This window comes from Physeter macrocephalus, chromosome 18 (genome assembly GCF_002837175.3).
Source record: "Physeter macrocephalus isolate SW-GA chromosome 18, ASM283717v5, whole genome shotgun sequence".
NCBI lineage: Eukaryota > Metazoa > Chordata > Mammalia > Artiodactyla > Physeteridae > Physeter > Physeter macrocephalus.
In genome coordinates, this window is record NC_041231.1 from 85,738,557 (window position 1) to 85,760,177 (window position 21,621).

The 21,621-nt window shown below is 42.9% G+C and overlaps 2 protein-coding genes across 13 annotated transcripts in view; one reads left to right on the forward strand and one right to left on the reverse strand.

Moving 5' to 3' along the window:
* Positions 1 to 954: 954 nt before the first annotated feature.
* TRIM39 (tripartite motif containing 39) lies at positions 955 to 13,431 on the reverse strand. 3 transcript variants are annotated; one of them, XM_007106301.3, is made up of 7 exons: positions 12,519 to 12,605; positions 10,812 to 11,271; positions 9,679 to 9,774; positions 5,570 to 5,800; positions 4,372 to 4,394; positions 3,674 to 3,789; positions 955 to 2,931 (listed from the first exon to the last, which is right to left on the reverse strand). In XM_007106301.3, exons 2-7 carry the CDS (start codon positions 11,262 to 11,264, stop codon positions 2,384 to 2,386), a joined length of 1,467 nt encoding a protein of 488 aa, XP_007106363.1. In that variant the 5' UTR covers positions 11,265 to 11,271; positions 12,519 to 12,605; the 3' UTR covers positions 955 to 2,383. The 3 variants fall into 3 exon arrangements, with proteins under 3 accessions (XP_007106363.1, XP_007106365.1, XP_007106364.1); XM_007106303.4 differs by lacking the exon at positions 12,519 to 12,605 and adding an exon at positions 13,355 to 13,431 and having other exon boundaries at positions 956 to 2,931; XM_007106302.3 differs by lacking the exon at positions 12,519 to 12,605 and adding an exon at positions 12,651 to 12,740 and having other exon boundaries at positions 956 to 2,931.
* Positions 13,432 to 13,562: 131 nt separating this feature from the next.
* Positions 13,563 to 21,621, forward strand: part of LOC102996517 (H-2 class I histocompatibility antigen, Q9 alpha chain-like) — a 68,774-nt gene continuing 60,715 nt past the window's right edge. For 5 of the 10 annotated variants that reach the window (XR_003676706.2, XR_008615845.1, XR_003676701.2 and 2 more), the window contains exon 1: positions 13,893 to 14,403. Coding sequence is in view for 3 of the 10 variants with exons in the window: in XM_028478467.1 (XP_028334268.1) it covers positions 14,371 to 14,403 (33 nt within the window). In the remaining 7 variants the exon portion in view is untranslated. Of the gene's footprint in view, positions 13,648 to 13,879; positions 14,432 to 21,621 lie in introns of those variants that run through there. The other 5 variants (XM_028478467.1, XM_024121683.3, XM_024121685.2 and 2 more) reach the window with 3 other exon arrangements.

Sequence of the window (21,621 nt, forward strand, 5' to 3'; positions counted from 1 at the left end):
TTATGTGCAATATATACCCAGCTAGACCTTCTGCCCTATGCTCCTGAAGCCAAAGGCAGATGCCTGGAAGACCTACAGACTGAAGGCGCAGTTTATACATTCAAAAAAACCACTAGTGCCAGTGACAGTGAAATTGGAAAGAATCTTGAGGGCAGTGGAGGGAGGGAAGAGGGCTCCTGGCCCTTAGAAAGCACAGCTTACTCCCAATCTTTTCCACTTACCAAAATGCAGTGCTGGACACACAGTAAGTAGGTGATCCTCACTAACTCCTAGTCTTAGGTACTGGAGGAAACCTGTCAACAGCATCCCCTGCCCCCGAAAAAATATCCCCTGTAGTGTTTCACATGCTTTCCTCACATCCCTCCCTTAGACCTCTGCCTCTCCTTTGCTGTTTGACATCCTGTGTTTACTTCTGCTTCATAGTTAATAACCACTCGTTCCTGAGGTTAAGTAGAGGGATAGAACATGAATAAATCCTGAGATTGGGAGAGGGGACAATAAGTCAGGAGAGAACGAGGGTTCTTTCCTCTCTCAGACCCCCTCCTCCTCGTCCCCCTATCAGGCTGGACAGGGAACCAGGCCTCCAGCTTGAAGGAAATGGCTGAAATTTCCTCTCATATTAGTTTCACAAGTATCTCCAGGATCAAATGAGGAGTGTTTAAAAGGTAGATGCCCAGGCCCACTCCAGACCTCGATCAATCACTGAAGGTGAGCCCCAGGAACACACAATTTTTTTTTTTTTTTGGCCACGCCGTGCCACTTGTGGGATGTTAGTTCCCCGACCAGGGATCAAACCTGGGGCCCTGACAGTGAGAGCGTGGAGTCCTGACCACTGGACCACCAGGGAATTCCAAGGAACATGCATTTTAAACACCCGTTTCTTACACATCAACACAGATTATCATCAAATTAACACAGGACACATAGATCACTTCAGTGGATCCTTTGTTCCATATTATGTTTTACCAACCAAAGCATCTTGCCACAAAGAACCACAGTCAAGGCACAAAGGTAAGAGGAGAGTCTGGACAAAGTCCTGTTGAGGTGGTAGGAGGAGCTGAAATGCCCTCAATAAACTGCAGTTTCTTGTCCTAATCTTCTGTGAACCCGATTACCCAAGTAGCAGATAATCCAGTCATTTTAGTTTGGTTTGGCATGCATTGCTTTACCTTTTTTGACAACATATATACCCTACAGGTTGTTTATTTTGGCCTAACATTAAGATGATTTACATTCTCTGATATGAGAAATGGCAAAAGGTGAAGGATGGCAACAAACAAAATCCAGCTCTTGTGAACACTAGTTCCAGGCCAGATGCACACAGGCCAAAGGAAGTTGCCTATCTGGCCCTTCCCTATACATACCACCCTCTTCTACCCTGTCCCGAGGGTGAGGAAGACTCCATTTTCTTTTTCCCTGTCTGGCTTGGACACCTTAGCCAGGTAACAAGGCTGACAACTTGGGAGTAGCTACTTCGTAGCATTCTTTAAGGCCAGGGCTTTGGATAGGAATACTTTTCTCTTTCCTCTAATACCTGACTCTCTCCTTTCCAAGTTCCCTTGGGAAAGCAGTGAAAGGGTAGATGTGTCTTGCAGGATCTCTTGCATCTTGCCTCTCCAGATGAGCAAGGTAACAGCTCTTGGAGATGAGCAACTACAAGGAGGTTGGCGATGAGCCATCTCTGCTGAAGGCTAAGGCAGGGACCTGGGTTCTCTTTCTTCCTACCCCCTCCTCCCCACATTCCTACCTCTGGCCAATCCTACTCATAATGGCAACCAAAGAAACCCTTCTCCCCTTCATTAGTCCTTAGGAATCTGTTCATTTAGCCCCCTTTCCTGACCTTCTTTCTAACCTTCTTGATGCCCAATCTCTGCCCTGAAAATAACTCCTCAACTTCTACACCCACGAGAGCAACTGTCATTCATCTTTATTTCAATTTAGAGGTACAAAGACCCCTGTGATCTTCCTAAAAAAACAAGACTATTTTGGGTCCAAGAACCCCCTAAAAGGATGTACAGGGGTTTCTGTTTCCTCCTCTGGTTTGAGCAAGTCAGACCCTCCCACAGACTTGTTGTTTCTGGAAAAGCCTCTCCTTCCTTCCAACCCATCCTTGTGCAATAGAAAACCTGATGGACTTCAGAGGAGACTACCCCCTGGGAACCAGCTCTCCACCCTAACAGTGAGGAGGGAGACACTGCAGTGCTCTCGTCCCAGCCCAGTCCTAACTACTCCTCCCCATAAACCATTCTAGAAACCAAGGTGTTCTTCCAGATGGTTCAGGACTGGAACCAGGCAGACACAAAGACGTTCCAGCAGGTCACAGGAAGGAAGGCCCGTAGCTCTTGACCCTGCCTCACCCTGATTATTCCCATGTCCCTACCTGTCACTCCCAATCTGTTGGGGGCCTGATGGTAAGTGGTGCAGCATTCTTCCGACCAGCCCGGATGCCTGGGTAGAAGAGGGGCCAAAGTTTCTCAGTAAAAGTATCAGTGAAGGTGTAGATATGAGAGCGGTCTGTGACGTTGTAAAAAGACAGTGTACCGGCCTCATAGTCTAGGAATATGCCTACCCGCTTGGGTTTCACCTTGATGTGCAAAGGGGTAAAAGGTGTGGTGGTGGCTGCATACTTGTCCCCGTTCCACAGCCGCACCCGCCAGTAGCCAGTCTCAGGGAGTGGGGTCAGTTCGCCCTTTCGGCTCACAGAGTCCCGGCACACACCCACTGCCCAGTGGGTCTTGTCGCCCACCTCCACCTCCCAGTAGTGTCGACCTGAGGTAAAACCCTCAGTAGCCAGGACACAAGGGTAGAAGGTGAAACGCTGTGGTGTATCAGGGAGATCCCGGAGTCTTGTCTCCACGAACTTGACGCTCTTACGATCTTCTGACAGGACTAGGTTAGGATGAGCAGTCTCAGGGTCCAGGGTCACATCCGCTGGCGGGAGAAGCCAGAGTGGGGAGCTAGATGAGGACGGGAATAGCTAAACGCCCCTGCCTCACTCTTCCAGCCTGCCTTTGCAGAGCCTGCTCCCTGAAAGCCCCCAGAACCCCGTGGTTTGCTTCACTTTCTCAATCCTCGGTGTCACCTAAGGGAGGGGAGGGGAGGGAACAATGGCTTCGCTTCTCATCCTGGCCCTAAAATAAACAGGTAATGATCTCTTGACTCTGCAAGGGCTGGTGGTTTAGGCTCCTGCCTGGTCCTCCCTCCATTCCCCCTGACATCATCATCCATCTCACTGTGTGGAGAAGCACAAGGCACAGTCCAACGGTCAGAAAAAATAAAAATGTTAAGAAGGGTACAGAGCAAGATAGCATTATAGTCTAGCGATAGGGTGACCATGTGTCTGTTTTCCTGGAACAGTCTGGCTTATGACTATTTTCCAAGTAAGTATTAATAAGACTCCCTTTCACTCTCAAGAGGGGACCAGTTTCAGCAAATTATTTAACCTCTCTGGGTCCCTATTTAGAAAAGTATGGGACTAAGAGTAGATGACACCTGAGGCTTCTCACTTTGAGTTCTGTGACTCAGTGAGATTGAAAACCAGGTAAAGGAGTGGGTGTGGATATGGACGTGAAAAGTGACAGAGGGGATAAATGAAGTCCAGATAAAGTAGGACCTAAAGACTTTCTTCTCTCTGTCGATTCCCTCTGCTAGTTTCCTTTTGGGAACAACTCACCAATTAGCTGTTTAAGGATTTTCCTTAGTGCAAAGTACTGTCGGGGGAAATTGCTGAAGTTCTTTTCCAGCTCTATGGATACTGAAGTCACCTCCATGGTCTTCACCTTCTCACATCTAGGAGGGATGGGAAGATAGGGGAAGAAAGGGCAGGGTCAGGGGAAACTCCAGCTTAGTGAGTATTCAGATGTTGTCATCTCTAGGGAGAAACTAAAATTCTCCATCCTCACACTTTCTCCTCCCTCAAGACAAGTACTTGCTTATTGCTTTCTTTTGCCTATCTATGGAAAGCCATATGGTCCCCTAGACAAACCCTTATCTTAATAATCAGTCTTAGAACTTTCTGGAGGTACTGTTATATTTCATGCAAATAGATAACCACCTCCCCCCCGCCCGCCCCCAACCAGTTCCTCCTTCCATCTTGTTTGGACACAATTCCACCCATAGGCCCAGGTAGAATCTGCTTCTATTTCATTATCTTTGTATCTAGGAAGTCCTGATGCTCAAAGGGGAAAAGGTAAGGGACTAGTACTCCCAGTGATCTGCTCTCTAACTGGCTTCATGGATGCAATAAACCTTCTCCCTTTTTCTACCCAGACACTGCATGACTTTCCCATCCTTATTCCCCCAACTCCTTATTGTAGCCCTACTCTTTAAGCCAAGACCTAACTCACTCAAAGAGATACAAGAATCACTTACTTTTCCAGGGTACTTTTGACATCCTAGAGGAAGGAGAAAAGAAAGCAATATTGGTCCTGGTAGTCAAGGGTCCTAAAGGCAAAAGGTCTCCCTCCTCCCAAAAGTTCTAGATCTACTAAATAGGCATAAGGCAAACTATGGGTCACAGTGCAAGGGGACGAGCTCCAGAGGGATGAGTACATCTCTCCCAACCTAACCCCCACTTTCAACTCTCAATCATCATGAAGCTTGGTAATTGATATCACTTCCAAATAGTTTCTTGTGTGCTTGTCTTTGTTCCTCAAGAACACTGGGACTCAATGCCAGGGACAGGGATTGTGTCTGCTCTTTACTCTGTCCCCCAAGTACCAACCACACACCTGTCTCCTTGAGGATCAGTACAGATAGTTCCAGACTGCTGGCATAGGAACGAATCACACTCTCCTGTTGTGGTTTGGTATCCCTTGTCTAGTACTGGTTAGTAAATATTAGTAACTGTGTGCCAATCCTGATTTGTGAATACTTGGGGTCCAGAAGACAAAGAAGACAAATCTCTGCCCCCCAAGGATTTCCCAGTTTAATGTGGAAGGCAGAACACACATACATGAAAGGACATGAGAGTAAATACCAAGCAATATATAACATGCAGATAAATGTACAACGAAGCCTCACTGATTCAAATGCTGGTAATGTGATCTCTAAGATAAGAAATATGTTTCCTACAGCCTTGCTAACACCATTCATTTGCTTAAGGAACAGATTATTTCAAACATTTTAGAGGCACCATTTACATATCAAAAGCAATATATTACTTATACATTATTTCAAGTGTCCTTCAAACTATGCTTCTATTCTTTCTGTGCACTAGGTAAATCAAGTTCCAGGACTTAATAGTAACGGTTACTGCATTTACACAATTTTTAATGCATAGTTTTTTCACTAATTCAGACTGCCCTCCTCTCAAAAGAGTGAATTTCTTCTTTGGTACAAGTTAAGCACATAATTGTTGACAAGACATAAGAACACAGAAATGATCAGAAGGGGATGGGAGAAATCAGAGAAGGCTTTCTGTAGAGAAAGATCCTTTGAGCATGCCTGGAAGAAAGAATTGGATTTAGAGAGGCAGAGCGGAGGAGTGAGCATTGCAGGCTGACAGAATGGCCTGTGCAAAGCTAGTCTGCGCTTGGCCTGAGGGGCTATGCAGGGGCAAAGGTCGAACCTTAAGCATCTCGAAGCCCGACTGTAAGCACTTGCCCTCCACCTCAGCAGCCAAGTGGGCCAGGTCCCGGCGCTTGTCTCCAAGGTGAGCAGCATTTTCTCGGAGGCGCTGTAGAATGTCCTGTTCCTCCTCCTCTAGTCGTGAAAGTAACACCTGCTGCTCTTCATCCAGCCGCCGATGAAGCTCTTCAAATTCCTTTAGGATCTGCTGTCGACGACTCTCCACTAGTCTCTGAGAACAGAGGGTGGGTATTATGTTTAACAGGGCTAGTGGGGCATAAAGTGCCTTTCCCCACCCACCATGTGTATGAATTCACACAGACTTCCAGTGTCATTGGAAAGAGCTTAACAGGACACTCATGTTTCTCTCCATTGGAATTTCCTTTTGTAAAGAATGGCTCCATCCCTAACTAATAAGAACCTACTGTATAGCACAGGGAATTCTACTCAGTGCTCTGTAGTGACCTAAATGGGAAGGAAATCCAAAAAAGAGGGGATATATATATATACGTATAGCTGATTCACTTTGCTGTATAGTAGAAATGAACAAAATATTCTACACTATACTCCAATAAAAATTAAAAGAAAAGAATGGCTCCATCCTCATTGTCACCCCTACTGATGATGGGATGAAGACCACTGGGGAGATAAAAAAATAAACCAATGTTAAAAAATTTATCTTCATTAAATTAGCTTTAAAAAAATAAACCAATGTTAAAAAATTTATCTTCTTTATTAAATTAGCTCCTAAAAAGCTACACTTTTATGTTTTAGTAAAAATATGCAAGACATAAGAACCCAATAATATGACATGTACTATTTCAGATATCAGAGATACCTCTTCTATGCCTACTCTAAAGTTCTAGTTAATGCAATCTGTCAAGAAAAGGAAAGTACAAATACTGGAAAGTCAGAGATTGTTATCATTTGTATATTGCAAGACATTTACTTGATAAAAACCAGAGAAGCAACTGGAAAAATATCAGAATCAACAAGATTTTAGTAATGGGTTGTTACAAAACATAAATGTAGATTTCAGGGCTGAACCTGTTAAACAGTTTCAAGTCACTTCAGAAACTGACAGTTTACACCCCAGGAACAGGTTATAGAAGTTTGTGAGTAAATTATTTGCTTGAAATTTGAAACATGCTTTCTTTCAGTTAAACCTCTAACATTTCTGAAATTGGATAATATATGACTCAAACTCCAGCCATAACCCATTCTGAGAGCTATCAGCAGGCATATCCTCCCTTTTGCACCTCAACTGCAACAAGGAGTTATCTCCCCAAAGGATTCCCTAAGCATCACGTGTCTGATGGGGAGGAATCAGCCAAGACGAAAGCAAAGTTAGAAGCAGAGACTGGGACTCTGGAAGGAGGAAGTGGATAGGGCCTGGAATGCAGGGTTGAGGGTGAATAGCGAGCGGGGCTGCAAAGCCAGGTGGGCCTTACAAGCCTTTTGTTTCTGGATTTCAAGCTAGTTCCCAGCAGAGGCTAACTAGCTCCAGTTTTAGAGCTGCTTGCTGCTTCCCATTTCACTGCCGCCTCCTCAGGAGCATATTGGAACAAAATCTATTCTCACAACATTTACCATTAAGTAAAACACAGCCTTTTTTCCTGTGTGTCCGTGTGTTTAGGGGTGATGTATGGGTAGAATTTAGGTTCGTAACTGTGGTAAAAAGAAAGCAAAGGGCTCTCGTATAATCTCATAATCCCTTCTTTTTTTCTCCCTCTGTTTTGTAGGGCAGTGGTTCTTATTCAGGGTGTTACCTCCCTCTAGGGATGTTTTGGAAACAGGGGGCATTTTTGCTTGCCATGATTGGGGGAGCTCCTGGGAAGGATGCTAACACTCCTCCAATGTGTGAAGACAACCCAGTAAGATGAACTGCACCATTTTCTAATGTTCTGCTGGATATTAAAAAAATGGAGTCCTGGACTTGAATGCCGCTTTATATACAAACACAGAGTGATTCTTACATGGTTTTAATATACCTGAATTTTTCAGGAATGGCTGAAAACTCATTAAGACTGAATTTTGTTTTTCTTAGAACTTTACTGTAAGTTATTTATCATTTTGAAAAATTATGGCACCAACAGCTGAACTGCTAGTGGCATTTGAGTCAACATTACTACACAATTCCGTCAGTCTGAATTTGTATTTTTTGCATTGTTGATATAGGTGCAAGGATAAAACTACACTGTAGTGTCTTTCAGGGTAGTCATGCCTAAATGTTTACATACCAGATTTTATTATAAATTACTTTTATGTTGTATTATATTATACTATATTTGGGCATGATAGTCCCTTTTAAAAATTATGTGGATAGATCATTTCATCCATAATTTTCATTTCAGTATGATTAATTACAAATTATTTATTTCTGAAAGAGGCATTGGGTCTGGAGGTGGGGATGAGGGAGAGAATTCAAAAGGTCACTGAAGGAATGCTGGTGGTTGGTGACAGTTTCCGAGACCATTAAAATGATAATATACTTCAAAAAAAAACACACACACCACAGTTCTGTTCAAGCATTTAGCAGGTTTTTAAAATTTTTATTCCCCTCTCCATCCTTTACATTTACGAAGGTGATCAACAGGAAGAGGAAAGCTAATGACTGGGAATAAGCTTCATTTTCACATATTTTAAGTTCTTCAGGAGCCCTCCAAAAGGACAAATAACTTATTTTTTTTTAATGTTCACCTTTGCAATCAAAATTAGTTCAAATTAAAAAAAATTCAAATGTTTGTTTGTTAAAATGTATAAAGGACTAAGGTAATAATACTTGCTTCCTGTTGAAATGTCATTGTTAAAAAAAAAAATTAGTGCTTCTACTGATTTCAAACCTGTGTTTAATTTCTGGTGATCCCTAAATCTCAACTCCAAAAACTCATTATTTCTTCTGGAAGCCTTTAATGACATCAAGTTTCTCTGCTGTCTTCTTAGGAATTTGCAACTGTGCTTTTTGTGCCATGTCATGTATATTTTCTCTACTTGACTGTAAGCTCAAGGAGGGCAGGGACTGTGCTTTTGCTCATCATTGTTCCCCAGTGTCAAAGACAGGGTTTGGCCTATACTGGAAGCTTAGTAAATATTTACTGATTTCTGCAGAATTAGTATCTCTGATTTTGCACATACTGGCTATATGATCTTGGACTAGACACTTATCCAAGTTCTGTTTCCTACTGTGTAAACTGGGGATAACAATACTTACCTTACAGGGTATCTAAGTTCACTCTTGTCAAATATGACTTCCTGGACTCCCTTCTCCTTGTCTTGTACCTCCTCTTTGTCCCACTTGGGCCAAGTATAGCCTGAACTCTTAGAACTTAAAACTGGGCAGAACCCTAAGACCTAATACAATCTTCTAAGTTTGGAATGTCATGGACACCTAAGGAATTAATGCACAGGATTCAATAAATACTAGATATTATTACCACTGTAATTAATACATGTTTCACTGTCCAACAGAAGAAATAAGGCAGATACCAAACTACCATGCTACAAATATGGTAATGCTATGGAAGAGATGTGAAACTGTATGAAAATCAAGAAAGCTAATTTCTATAGGGTCAGGAAAGGCTCCATAGAAAGTGGTTTTCATCTTAGGATGGACAGGATCCTATAGGTAGAGGATGAGGAGGGTAAGAACATTCTAGAAACCATTATCATCTAGCATACTTGAGCTTACTTGAATTAAGAGAATGTGGTCCTAATGTCGCTGGGGGGTTATTCTGGGTGCTGTTGGGCAGCTCCTTCATCCTTCCTCCCCAGTGCACCGTCCACATTCTCCTTTCCTCAATCCCTCTAAGGATCTCTCAGCAGAGAGCCTCCTTCCCTGCTTTACAAAGAAAAGGAGGCCAAGGGGCATGAACTCCCTCAACTCGCCAGATATAAGATGTTCTGTCCTTCACCTCTTACATCCTTCTCCTCAATTCTTAATCCATGACAATTTAAGTACAATGTTTAATCACAGTCAAGCTTAATAAAATATCATTGTTTTTGAGAGAACAGCATTTTTCTAATAAACCAGAACTGGTGGATTAAATAATGTGTGGTTAATGTTCAGTTAATTGCCTGCAGAGCAGCCCAAATGGGATTGCCTGCCTTTACCTTGAGTTCCCCAGGCTTCTTCTCCTCAGAGGACTTGCAGCGGGTGATCTCCTGCAGCTTCCGCTCCAGGGGCTCCAGGCACTTCTGCAGTTTTTCCTGAGGGGTGAGAAGTGAGAGAATGGCATTTGGGGTTGGCTAGTACATCCTACGTTCAGTGGCTAACCCATTTGTTTTAAACCATTTGTTTGCTTCCTATCCATCTGTCTCTTGATCCAACTCCCTTCCTGGCCTGTCATTTGAGGTGTCAGCTTCCTACAGGTCCCTCCTCCTGCCACCAGCCTGTCTCCATCACCTTCCTTGCTCACCAAACCTTCCTTTCACTGAATCTCACTGTTCCACTGTCACCAACTCTGTCCTTCCCCTACCCTATTAATTTTCTAACTCAAGGAACTGCCTGTTACTGTCAAAGTGACCTCCTGTACCCTGATATCCTTCTTTAAACTTGTTTTCCTATCCAATTCTAACCACTTGCAAATATAATAAAATCTTGATTACTTATTCTGCAAACTACCATAAAGTCTTATTTCCAAGATTTTATTAACATTATTAACATTTATTAATTAGGCAAAGTACTTGATAAAGTGCTAAGACATTAAAATCTCTAGTTCCTATTACTCAAACATTTACCCTGTGTCTCAGCAGTAAGTTAAACCAGATGCCATATTATCCTTTATTGGGGGAAGATGCAAACCGACTGGTTCAGCTTAGCCTGGTGGGGATCATTCTAAAGTGATGTTACCTGTTCCCAATACCAGTGGGTAAACGAGGGGTGTGCTGAGCAGGGGGACAGAATGAAGAAACCAGACCATTTTTCAGTTCTTAACTTTGATCTTCTCCACATGGTTTCATTCATTTATGAAAAATATGATACATTCCAAGACCACACATACTCAAATGTGTTACAAAAGTCAGACAGAAATTTTGGGGGTACCCCTTACTGCTCTTCTTCATGCCTGAGGATAACTGATCAGACATACTGCGTGCCCCCGTGTACGTAGCTCTCAGGGGACTATAGCGTGAGGATCAGATACCGTCTTGCCCTCAGGAACTTACAATCCTCTACCCAGGGAGTCTCCCATCCTCTGTGCTCCTCCCTCTTGCCCTGCATTGGCATCATGTGTCTGGTTCCCTACCTTGTACTCCTGTGTGGCATCGTCCAGTGGCACGACGGTGTGGGCCCGGTGGGTGTGGGAAATTGCACATATCAAACACACAGCCTCCTGGTCCTCATAGCAGAAGAGGCTGAGGGCTTCATGGTGCTGGGGGCAGAGGCTCTCATCTCGGATCTTCCGCTTGACGGCCTGGAGCTGCTTGGCAATTTCCACCATGCTGCCCAGCTGTCGATTAGGTCGGAGACTGCGGTAGCGGGACGTCTTTCGACATACAGGACAAGGGAAGTCCCTCTCTAGGTCCTCCCACCAGCGAGTGATGCAAGCTTTGCAGAAGTTGTGCCCACACTCAATGATGACAGGCTCCTTCAGATACTCCAGGCACACAGAGCAACTTGCCTCCACCTGTAAGTTCTCCAGAGCTGCAGCTGTGGAGGCTGCAGAGGCCCCGGCCTCTAACAGGCTTGTCTCTGCCATTATTTAGCTTGAGGTTAGGATGGGAGAAGAGGAAAAAAAAAAAAGTTAGTTGGAGGTTTAGTTTTTTTTCCATCCCTGGCCTGACAGTTCCCCCCATGTTAAATCCTAACTCCAGATTTAGCCCCATCATAGTATTTTACATCTTCGCTTCCACTACATCAACCTCATTTGTTTCTCCATTTCCAAAACTTGTGACTCCCAGCCATCAGTTTTTTTTTTCTCTTCAGCAAAATGACACACAACCCTCAATATCTTGTCTTTTACCACTGCTTTCTCTTGCTAGAAACAGAGGCTTCCTTCAACTCTAGCTGAGTACTTCTCCTGATCCAGGTTCATTCCACTAGTATCTTAGAACCAATAGTTTCAGACCAATGTATTCCTAGTGTGACATCTTCTTCTAATAGATGAGAAAAGAGTATGGGAAAGTGAAGAGTGCCACAAAAGTCAAAGCATTAATTAAGATTTCTTAAATTAAGTATATTTTAAAGTTTAATATTACAGAAGAGTTTTACTACAATAGCCCATTCGAGCCTAAGCTTGATTCTCTGCCACTGTTTTCTCAGTCTTTCAAAGGGTAATAAATAGAAAGAGTTAGGCAAGGGTGACAACCTCTTCTTTTCAGAAAGTTTGAAATCATTCTTCCTTTTATCAGGCTAGCTTAGAGGAAGTGTGCCCTTTTCTTGGAATGAAATGATTCATACAACAACTCATTTCTATTTGTGTGCATTTGGACATCTGGAACTGCTGAAAAGTGATAAATTCATGGCAACTAAAGAGTCTATTACTGAGCCCAGGGCAATAATTTTTTGAAGAGAGAGCTGACAAGTCTATTTTAAGTATTCAGCAGTGACTAGTCTTTTGAAATAGTTATCGATAACTAATTCCTTGGATGTACTGTACCCCCAATTAATGGGTTCTGGAGTGGTTGGGAATTAAGAGAGAGAAAAATAAAGAGGCAATCAAAAATTTCTAATGAAGCCTCAAAAGAATTGGAAATGCATTTAAGAGATTTATAAAGCAGAAGGCTGGTCCTCTATTCCCCCCTTAAAACATCACCATTTTTATCCATGAAATAGTTGATTTCTCTATCCCCTTACCCCCCTCCCGAAGGGACCCAACAGAAGGAAATTTAGTAAGTCTATGTGTTGAGAGAGAAGTGGCCATGTAATGAGTTGGGTTAACAATGATTATTCCTGTATATGTTGACGGCACACGTGAAAAGTGTTTAATTTGGAGTAGGAACTGATAACTTACTTGGACCTGAATTTCCTCCCTCAACCAGGAGAGAAATTCAGTCAGATGATTTTTCTCTACCTACGGGAATCCAACTTGGACGAGTAACCCTTCCCTTTCCCTAATCTTCTAGAAATTAGGTGGTCTCCTCACCTGGGGTGAGTTGAACTGTATGCAGAGTTAGGGATCAGGATGGATCTAGACTAGCCAAGAAGTAGTGCGGAAGAGAGATGGGGAAAGGTTAGGGAGGTATGGGGAGAGGACTTGGAGCTACAGCACTAGTGAAGCCTTCGGTGTCTCTGGGTTGGTCATTTTTTCTCCTCTATTCCTCGTGTCTCAGTAGAAGGGCAAACTTCAAAGCCGTCCTCATTTTGTTTCTACCACTGTCGGGGGTCCCACCTTGCGACCCTTTCCTGAGCGTGGTCCACAACTCGGTCCCACCCCCATCTCCATCTTCTCCCGCCACATCTGGCGCAGGGGGACTGGAGTGGGGGGAGAGGAAACGTCGTTGTTGGCAGGGAGGGAGGGATGCGTGTCCAGGTGAGGAGGAGGTGTGACGTGAAGGTGGGATGCCCGCCGCTATGACGCAGCCGAGAGCCGCGGTGACGGCGTAAGAGTTTCACCCGGGGAGGCGAGCGGCAGCGGGACGGGGGAACGGCGGGGTAGCCAAGCAACGCCGGACGCGCTGACGTCGCCGGGGCGGCAAAACGTCCGCCCGGGCCCGAGGCGGGCGGAGGCAGCTGTGGTTACGTGCCGGGGGCCGGTGACGCAGTCGCGGGGCGCTAGGACGCGGCGTGCGGAGCCGGTCAGCGGGGGCAGGCCCCAAGGCCCCGGCGCGGCGGCGGGACAGCACCTACCTTCCCGGCTTCGGGTCCGGGAGTGCGGGGCGCAGAGCCGCCGGAGCGCTGCCTCCCTCCTTCCTCCTCCCCCCGCCCCCGCCCCGCAGCGCGACACACAATACTCGCCGGAAGCGGAAGCCGCGCCGAGAAGCTCGTGTCAGTAGAAGCCCGGGTGTTAGCGGGCGACCGCGGGAGGGCCTAGCGGCGCCTGCGGAACAAGGAGAAGGCGAGGGGCCGGAGGGGAGAACCAGCAGGAGGAGTGAAGGGCGAGGAGACCCGGAGGGGCAGGTGGCTGAACTGCGGTCATCCAGGTGACCCGAGGAATCCTCTGGAGAAAGAGGGCCGCGCATGCGCGTGGCGGAGCGCTGAAGCCCATTGCCCACACAGGGCGCCTACGGGCGCCGGGGCAGGCGGGACCGTCCCGCCCAGGGTGTGGGCCCGGCCTCTGGCCCGGCTCAGGCTGGTCCCGGTTGGGGCTGGGAGCCTCCGGGGGCGGGGCAAGGGCGGGTTGCGGACTTTGAGCTACACTGCTTCTCTCTCCAGGCCAGTCCCGGGAGAAGGTGGCTTGCCGAGTCGGCGGCCAATTACGTGGTGGACCTGCGGGTCTCAGCTGGCACGTCACTTCCGACAAGTTGAGTTTAAGCCTTTTAACATTCAAGGATTAGCTCAGTTTTCCCTGCCGTGGGCTAAGGGTGCTTGGTCACCTTGTCCTTGCTAGGCGAGCTTTACGGAAATGATCTACCTCCTCCGATGGAGTGGGAGCCCCGAAAGAGCTGGTACTGTGACTCTGCTGCTCACCTTTGTGTCCTCAGCTCCTCGCTCGGTGCCCGACCGCAGCGAGCGCGCCGTGAGCACCCGTTCTGGGTGCGAGCCAATCCCGTCTTTTTCCAGTTTTGTGGCTTTGGCTTGAGTTTCTCCGCAAGAGCAGATGGTGGTTGTGCGGGGACTCCGGACTCCTGCGTTATAGCCTCCTTACTTTCCTCTCCTGTTGCTGGAAGCTTCGCAGCCCTGTGACTTTGGAGGACGAGGGCGAGATGATGAGGCGGGGGAAGAGTCGGCGGACAGAGGTGTGATGAGACTGGGAGGAGGTGCTGAGTTGAGTTGATGGAGCTGGGGAGGAGTGGATGCTGGGTAAAGGGGTGACGGGACTGGGGAGAAGTTGGGGCTGGGGAAAGGTGTGCTGCGGCTGGGTAGGAGATAGTGCTAAGAGTAGACACTGCTGGTAGAAAACGCAGCTCGCTCCGCCTGCTCTCTGCCAACACTTGGCATACAGAATGCTAACCGAAAGAAATGAGCAAATTTTGGTGTACCCTTCGAGGTGAAATGGCCCAATGGCCCAACTTGTTCCTCTGTAAGTTGTGATGCTGTTTACAAACACTGTGCAGTATTTAACCTCTCATCCTGGGAGTCAGGAACTACTTATTTGCAGAAAATATCTCATGTGGGAGGTATAAACATTTAGGGTCAGGCATGCTAAATACAGCTGGTCTGCTTTTTCTTCACTGTTCTTTGTTTTTTGTTCACTTTTTTTCAGTAGCAGTGATTTGAAGAGGATTAACTTGATAAAATTACATTTATTAACTTTTTTCCCTCATTGTTATTTGACCATTGGGAATTTTAGCAGCAGTACTTTTTCTAGTTCACGGACTGCCTCAGTTCTAAGGTAGGGTAGTTTGAAAGCCACAAACTTGGCGGTCAGCCTCTTTATCCTTACTTTATAGGGAGCTTGGTGAGGTTTGGTTCTGGTTATGATTTGTAACTTTTAAGGTGTTGGCTAGCACTTCATTCTGGCTTTCTGTTTGTAGGTGGCCAGGGGTGTGGTAATATTAAGCAAATTTCCAGGAGGAAGTGCATTTCTGAGGAGTATGAAGAATGTGGTGGCCTGGAGACTACTAGATTATTAAGATGACTTTACGCTCAATATGGAAGGAAAGGGGAGAGAATGTCTAGGTAAAACTATAAAATTATGAAGGGCATATACTATGTCATAGAACAGGGTTTGGCAAACCTTTCCTGTAAGGAGCCAAATAGGACATATTTTTGGCTTTGTTGCCCATACTCAATTCTGTCTTTGTAGTATGAAAATAGCGTTAGACTATACTAAATGAGTGAGCGTTGCTGAAATTTGAATTTCATATAAATTCTTCACTTGCCTTGAAATTTTATTCTCCTTTTGATTTTACCCCCAATCATTTAAAAATGTAAACACATTTCTTAGCTTGTGGGCTGTACAAACACAGGTAGCAGACCATAGTTTGCTGACTCCTGCCATAGAACAGTAATGAAGTACCCAGTATTTTTCAAGAGAGAATGCCTGGGAAAGTGGGTGAACACAATGCTATGATATCTTATTTCCATCTGTCTATATGATAACACACAAAATAATAATAAAGGAAATTTGAAATCTTAACACAAATTTGTTATGACCTGTGAAACTTGGTCGGCTGAGATTTATGAATATACTAAGATTCAAGTACATTATTTAAACAAGGAAAGGTATTCGTTGTCTAAAATTAAAAGGGATTGTAGTTCAGGAGGGGTGGAATAACATTGAATTGTGACGTTGATTTATATCAACAAGGGATTTCCAACATAGGAATATGCAAAAATGAGTAATAGTAATATGAAGGATAATTTTAAAAAAATTAAATATACACTTTAATATCGTTTTTATATCAGTAAAAGATATATCTGATATATCTTTTATATCAGAAGATATCTTGGAACCACTGAGTCATATAGAAGAAAAGGATGTATTAGCAGTGCAGGTAGAAAACTGGTTGAGGTCAGATATGAGATATGGTAGGTTGGGGAGGGAGAGGGTTCAACTGTCCAGACTTCCGAAATTCTTCCTCAGAAAAAGGCAAAGCATCTAATTTTCCCCCACCAGTTTTTTAAATTATAAAAAATTTAAACTGCAGAAAGACGGTCGTCAGTCTTTTTATACTTTACACTGCTTTTTATGCTTTACACACTGTGCTTTTTTAACTTTATACTGGCTGTCTTTATCTTTCCAATTCAGTAACATTGGAACTACCTCGTTCTTTTTCAAGTCTATATCACTGCTTCATTGTGTAGACGTATAATTTATTCAGCCATTTTGTTTAGAGAAGACATTTAGGGTTTTTCCAAGTCTTATTAAATAAAGGCTGTAGTGAACATTCTTGTACATATATCTTTTCCCCTCAGTTTTATTGTGATATAACTGATGTATAACACTGTGTTAGTTCAGGGTGTACAACGTAATGATTTGATATATTTGCCCATATGTCTTTTTTTTTTAACTTCTCAATAAGGAATGCATCTTTTTTTTTGAATTTTATTTAATTTATTTTTTTAAACAGCAGGTTCTTATTAGTTATCCATTTTATACATATTAGTGTATACATGTCAATCCCAATCTCCCAGTTCATCCCACCACCACCACCACAACCCCGCCCCCCGCCACTCTCCCTCCTTGGTGTCCATACCTTTGTTCTCTACATCTGTGTCTCTATTTCTGCCCTGCAAACTGGTTCATCTGTACCATTTTTCTAGGTTCCACATATATGCGATAATGTATGGTATTTGTTTTTCTCTTTCTGACTTCACTCTGTATAACAGTTTCTGCATCCATCTACTTCACTACAAATGACCCAATTTCGTTCCTTTCAATGGCTGAGTAATATTCCATTGTATATATGTACCACATCTTCTTTATCCATGTGATTGTAGATGGGCATTTAGGTTGCTTCCATGACCTGGCTATTGTAAATAGTGCTGCAATGAACATTGGGGTGCATGTGTCTTTTTGAGTTATGGTTTTCTCTGAGTATATGCCCAGTAGTGGGATTGCTGGGTCATATGGTAGTTCTATTTTTAGTTTTTTAAGGAACCTCCATTTTTGTTTATTTTTGTTTTTATTTCCATTACTCTAGGAGGTGGATCAAAAAAGATCTTGCTGTGATTTATGTCAAAGAGTGTTCTTCCTATGTTTTCCTCTAAGAGTTTTACAGTGTCGGTCTTACATTTAGGTCTCTACTCCATTTTGAGTTTATTTTTGTGTATGGTGTTAGGGAGTATTCTAATTTCATTCTTTTACATGTAGCTGTCCAGTTTTCCCAGCACCACTTATTGACGAGACTGTCTTTTCTCCATTAATATATCCTTGCCTCCTTTGTCATAGGTTAATTGACCACAGGTGCATGGGTTTATCTCTGGGCTTTCTATCCTGTTCCATTGATCTATATTTCTGTGTTTGTGCCAGTACCATATTGTCTTTTTTTTCTTTTTCATTTTATTTTTATTTATTTATTATTTTTGGCTTCGTTGGGTCTTCATTGCTGCATGCAGGCTTTCTCTAGTTATGGCGAGAGGGGGGCTACTTTTCGTTGCAGTGCGTGGGATTCTCATTGCAGTGGCTTCTCTTGTTGTGGAGCACGGGCTCTAGGTGTGCGGGCTTCAGTAGTTGTGGCTCACGGGCTCTAGAGCACAGGCTCAGTAGTTGTGGCACACGGGCTTAGTTGCTCTGCAGTATGTGGGATCTTCCCGGACCAGACCTCGAACCCGTGTCCCCTGCATTGGCAGGCGGATTCTTAACCACTGCGTCACCAGGGAAGCCCTATCATATTGTCTTGATTACTGTAGCTTTGTAGTACAGTCTGAAGTCAGGGAGTCTGATTCCTCCAACTCCGTTTTTTTCCCTCAAGACTGCTTTGGCTATTCAGGGTCTTTTGTGTCTCCATACACATTTTAAGATGTTTTTTGTTCTAGTTCTGTAAAAAATGCCACTGGTAATTTGATAGGGATTGCACTGAATCTGTAGATTGCTTTGGGTAGTATAGTCATTTTCACAATATTGATTCTTCCAATCCAAGAACATGGTATATCTCTCCATCTGTTGGTATCATCTTTAATTTCTTTCATCAGTGTCTTATAGTTTTCTGCATACAGGTCTTTTGTCTCCCTAGGTAAGTTTATTCCTAGGTTCTTTATTCTTTTTGTTGCAATGGTAAATGGGAGTGTTTCCTTAATTTCTCTTTCAGGTTTTTCATCAGTAGTGTATAGGAATGCCAGAGATTTCTGTGCATTAATTTTGTATCCTCCTACTTTACCAAATTCATTGATTAGCTCTAGTAGTTTTCTGGTAGCATCCTTAGGATTCTCTATGTATAGTATCATGTCATCTGCAAACAGTGACAGCTTTACTTCTTCTTTTCCTATTTGGATTCCTTTTATTTCTTTTTCTTCTCGGATTGCCATGGCTAGGACTTCCAAAACTATGTTGAATAATAGTGGTGATATAGGCAGCCTTGTCTTGTTCCTGATCTTAGTGGAAATGCTTTCAGTTTTTCACCATTGAGAACAATGCTGGCTGTGGGTTTGTCATATATGGCCTTTATTATGTTGAGGAAAGTTCCCTCTATGCCTACTTTCTGCAGGATTTTTATCATAAATGGGTGTTGAATTTTGTCAAAAGCTTTCTCTGCATCTATTGAGATGATCATATGGTTTTTCTCCTTCAGTTTGTTGATATGGTGTATCACGTTGATTGATTTGCATATATTGAAGAATCCTTGCATTCCTGGAATAAACCCCACTTGATCATGGTGTATGATCCTTTTAATGTGCTGTTGGATTCTGTTTGCTAGTATTTTGTTGAGGATTTTTGCATCTATGTTCATCAGTGATATTGGCCTGTAGTTTTCTATCTTTGTGATGTCTTTGTCTGGTTTTGGTATCAGGGTGATGGTGGCCTCATAGAATGAGTTTGGGAGTGTTCCTCCCTCTGCTATCTTTTGGAAGAGTTTGAGAAGGATAGATGTTAACTCTTCTCTAAATGTTTGATAGAATTCGCCTGTGAAGCCATCTGGTCCTGGGCTTTTGTTTGTTGGAAGATTTTTAATCACAGTTTCAATTTCAGTGCTTGTGATTGGTCTGTTCATATTTTCTATTTCTTCCTGGTTCAGTCTCGGCAGCTTGTGCATTTCTAAGAATTTGTCCATTTCTTCCAGGTTGTCCATTTTATTGGCATACAGTTGCTTGTAGTAATCTCTAATAATCTTTTGTATTTCTGCAGTATTTTCACAATATTGATTCTTCCAATCCAAGAACATGGTATATCTCTCCATCTGTTGGTATCATCTTTAATTTCTTTCGTCAGTGTCTTATAGTTTTCTGCATACAGGTCTTTTGTCTCCCTAGGTAGGTTTATCCCTAGGTATTTTATTCTTTTTGTTGCAATGGTAAATGGGAGTGTTTCCTTAATTTCTCTTTCAGATTTTTGATCATTAGTGTATAGGAATGCAAGAGATTTCTGTGCATTAATTTTGTATCCTGCAACTTTACCAAATTCATTGATTCGCTCTAGTAGTTTTCTGGTGGCATCATTAGGATTATCTATGTATAGTATCATGTCATCTGCAAACAGTGACAGTTTTACTTTTTCTTTTCCAATTTGTTTTCCTTCTATTTCTTTTTCTTCTCTGATTGCTGTTGCTGGGACTTCCAAAATATGTTGAATAATAGTGGCGAGAGTGGACATCCTCATCTTGTTCCCGATCTTAGAGGAAATGCCTTCAGTTTTTCACCATTGAGAATGATGTTTGCTATGGGGTTATCGTATATGGCCTTTATTACGTTGAGGTAGGTTCCCTGTATGCCCACTTTCTGGAGAGTTTTTATCATAAATGGGTGTTGTATTTTGTCAAAAGCTTTTTCTGCATCTATTGAGATGATCATATGGTTTTTATTCTCCAATTTGTTAATATGGTGTATCACATTGATTAATTTGCGTATATTGAAGAATCCTTGAATCCCTGGGATAAATCCCACTTGATCATGGTGTATGATCCTTTTAATGTGTTGTTGGATTCTGTTTGCTAGTATTTTGTTGAGGTTTTTTGCATCTATATTCATCAGTGATATTGGTCTGTAATTTTCTTTTTTTGTAGTATCTTTGTCTGGTTTTGGTATCAGGGTGATGGTGACCTCATAGAATGAGTTTGGGAGTCGTCCTTCCTCTGCAATTTTTTGGAAGAGTTTGAGAAGGATGGGTGTTAACTCATCTCTAAATGTTTTATAGAATTCACATATGAAGCCATCTGGTCCTGGACTTTTGTTTGTTGGAAGATTTTTAATCACAGTTTCAATTTCCTTACCTGTGATTGGTCTGTTCATATTTTCTATTTCTTCCTGGTTCAGTCTTGGAAGGTTATACCTTTCTAAGAATTTGTCCATTTCTTCCAGGTTGTCCATTTTATTGGCTTAGAGTTGCTTGTAGTAGTCTCTTAGGATGCTTTCTATTTCTGTGGTGTCTGTTGCAACTTCTTTTTTCATTTCTAATTTTGTTGATTTGAGTCCTCTACCTCCTTTTCTTGATGAGTCTGGCTAAAGGTTTATCAATTTTGTTTATCTTCTCAAAAACCAGTTTTATTGATCTTTGCTATTGTTTTCTTTGTTTCTATTTCATTTATTTGCTCTGATCTTTATGATTTCTTTCCTTTTGCCAACTTTGGGTTTTGTTTGTTCTTCTTTCTCTAGTTCTTTCAGGTGTAGGAACCTAGTTGTCCATTTTATTGGCTTAGAGTTGCTTGTAGTAGTCTCTTAGGATGCTTTCTATTTCTGTGGTGTCTGTTGCAACTTCTTTTTTCATTTCTAATTTTGTTGATTTGAGTCCTCTATGTTTATTTGAGATTTTTCTTGTTTCTTGAGGTAGGATTGTATTGCTATAAACTTCCCTCTTAGAACTGCTTTTGCTACATCCCATAGGTTTTGGATCGTCATGTTTTCGTTGTCATTTGTCTCCAGGTATTTTTTGATTTCCTTTTTGATTTCTTCAGTGATCTCTTGGTTATTTAGTAACATATTGTTTAGCCTCCACGTGCTTGTGTTTTTTATGGTTTTTTCCCTGTAATTGATTTCTAATGTCATAGCATTGTGGTCAGAAAACATGCTTGATATGATTTCAGTTTTCTTAAATTTACTGAGCCTTGATTTGTGACCCAGGATGGGATCTGTCCTGGAGAAGGTTCCGTGTGCACTTGAGAAGACAGTGTAATCTGCCATTTTTGGATGGAATGTCCCAATTAAATCTATCTGGTCTATTGTGTCATTTAAAGCTTGTGTTTCCTTATAATTTTCTGTTTGGATGATCTGTCCATTGGTGTAAATGAGGTGTTAAAATCCCCCACTATTATTGTGTTACTGTCGAGTCCCTCTTTTATAGCCGTTAGCAGTTGCCTTATGTGTTGAGGTGCTCCTATGTTGGGTGCGTGTGTGTGTGTGTGTGTGTGTGTGTGTAATTG

Bases quoted from the DNA above. Each gene is read 5' to 3' on its own strand.
- TRIM39 (XM_007106301.3), bottom strand. From the start codon at position 11,264: ATGGCAGAGACAAGCCTGTTAGAGGCCGGGGCCTCTGCAGCCTCCACA. The intron at 9,775-10,811 runs GTAGGGAACCAG...CTCACCCCTCAG, and splicing joins ATGCCACACAGGAGTACAAG to GAAAAACTGCAGAAGTGCCT. The intron at 5,801-9,678 runs GTAAAGGCAGGC...CTCTGTTCTCAG, and splicing joins AGAAGCCTGGGGAACTCAAG to AGACTAGTGGAGAGTCGTCG.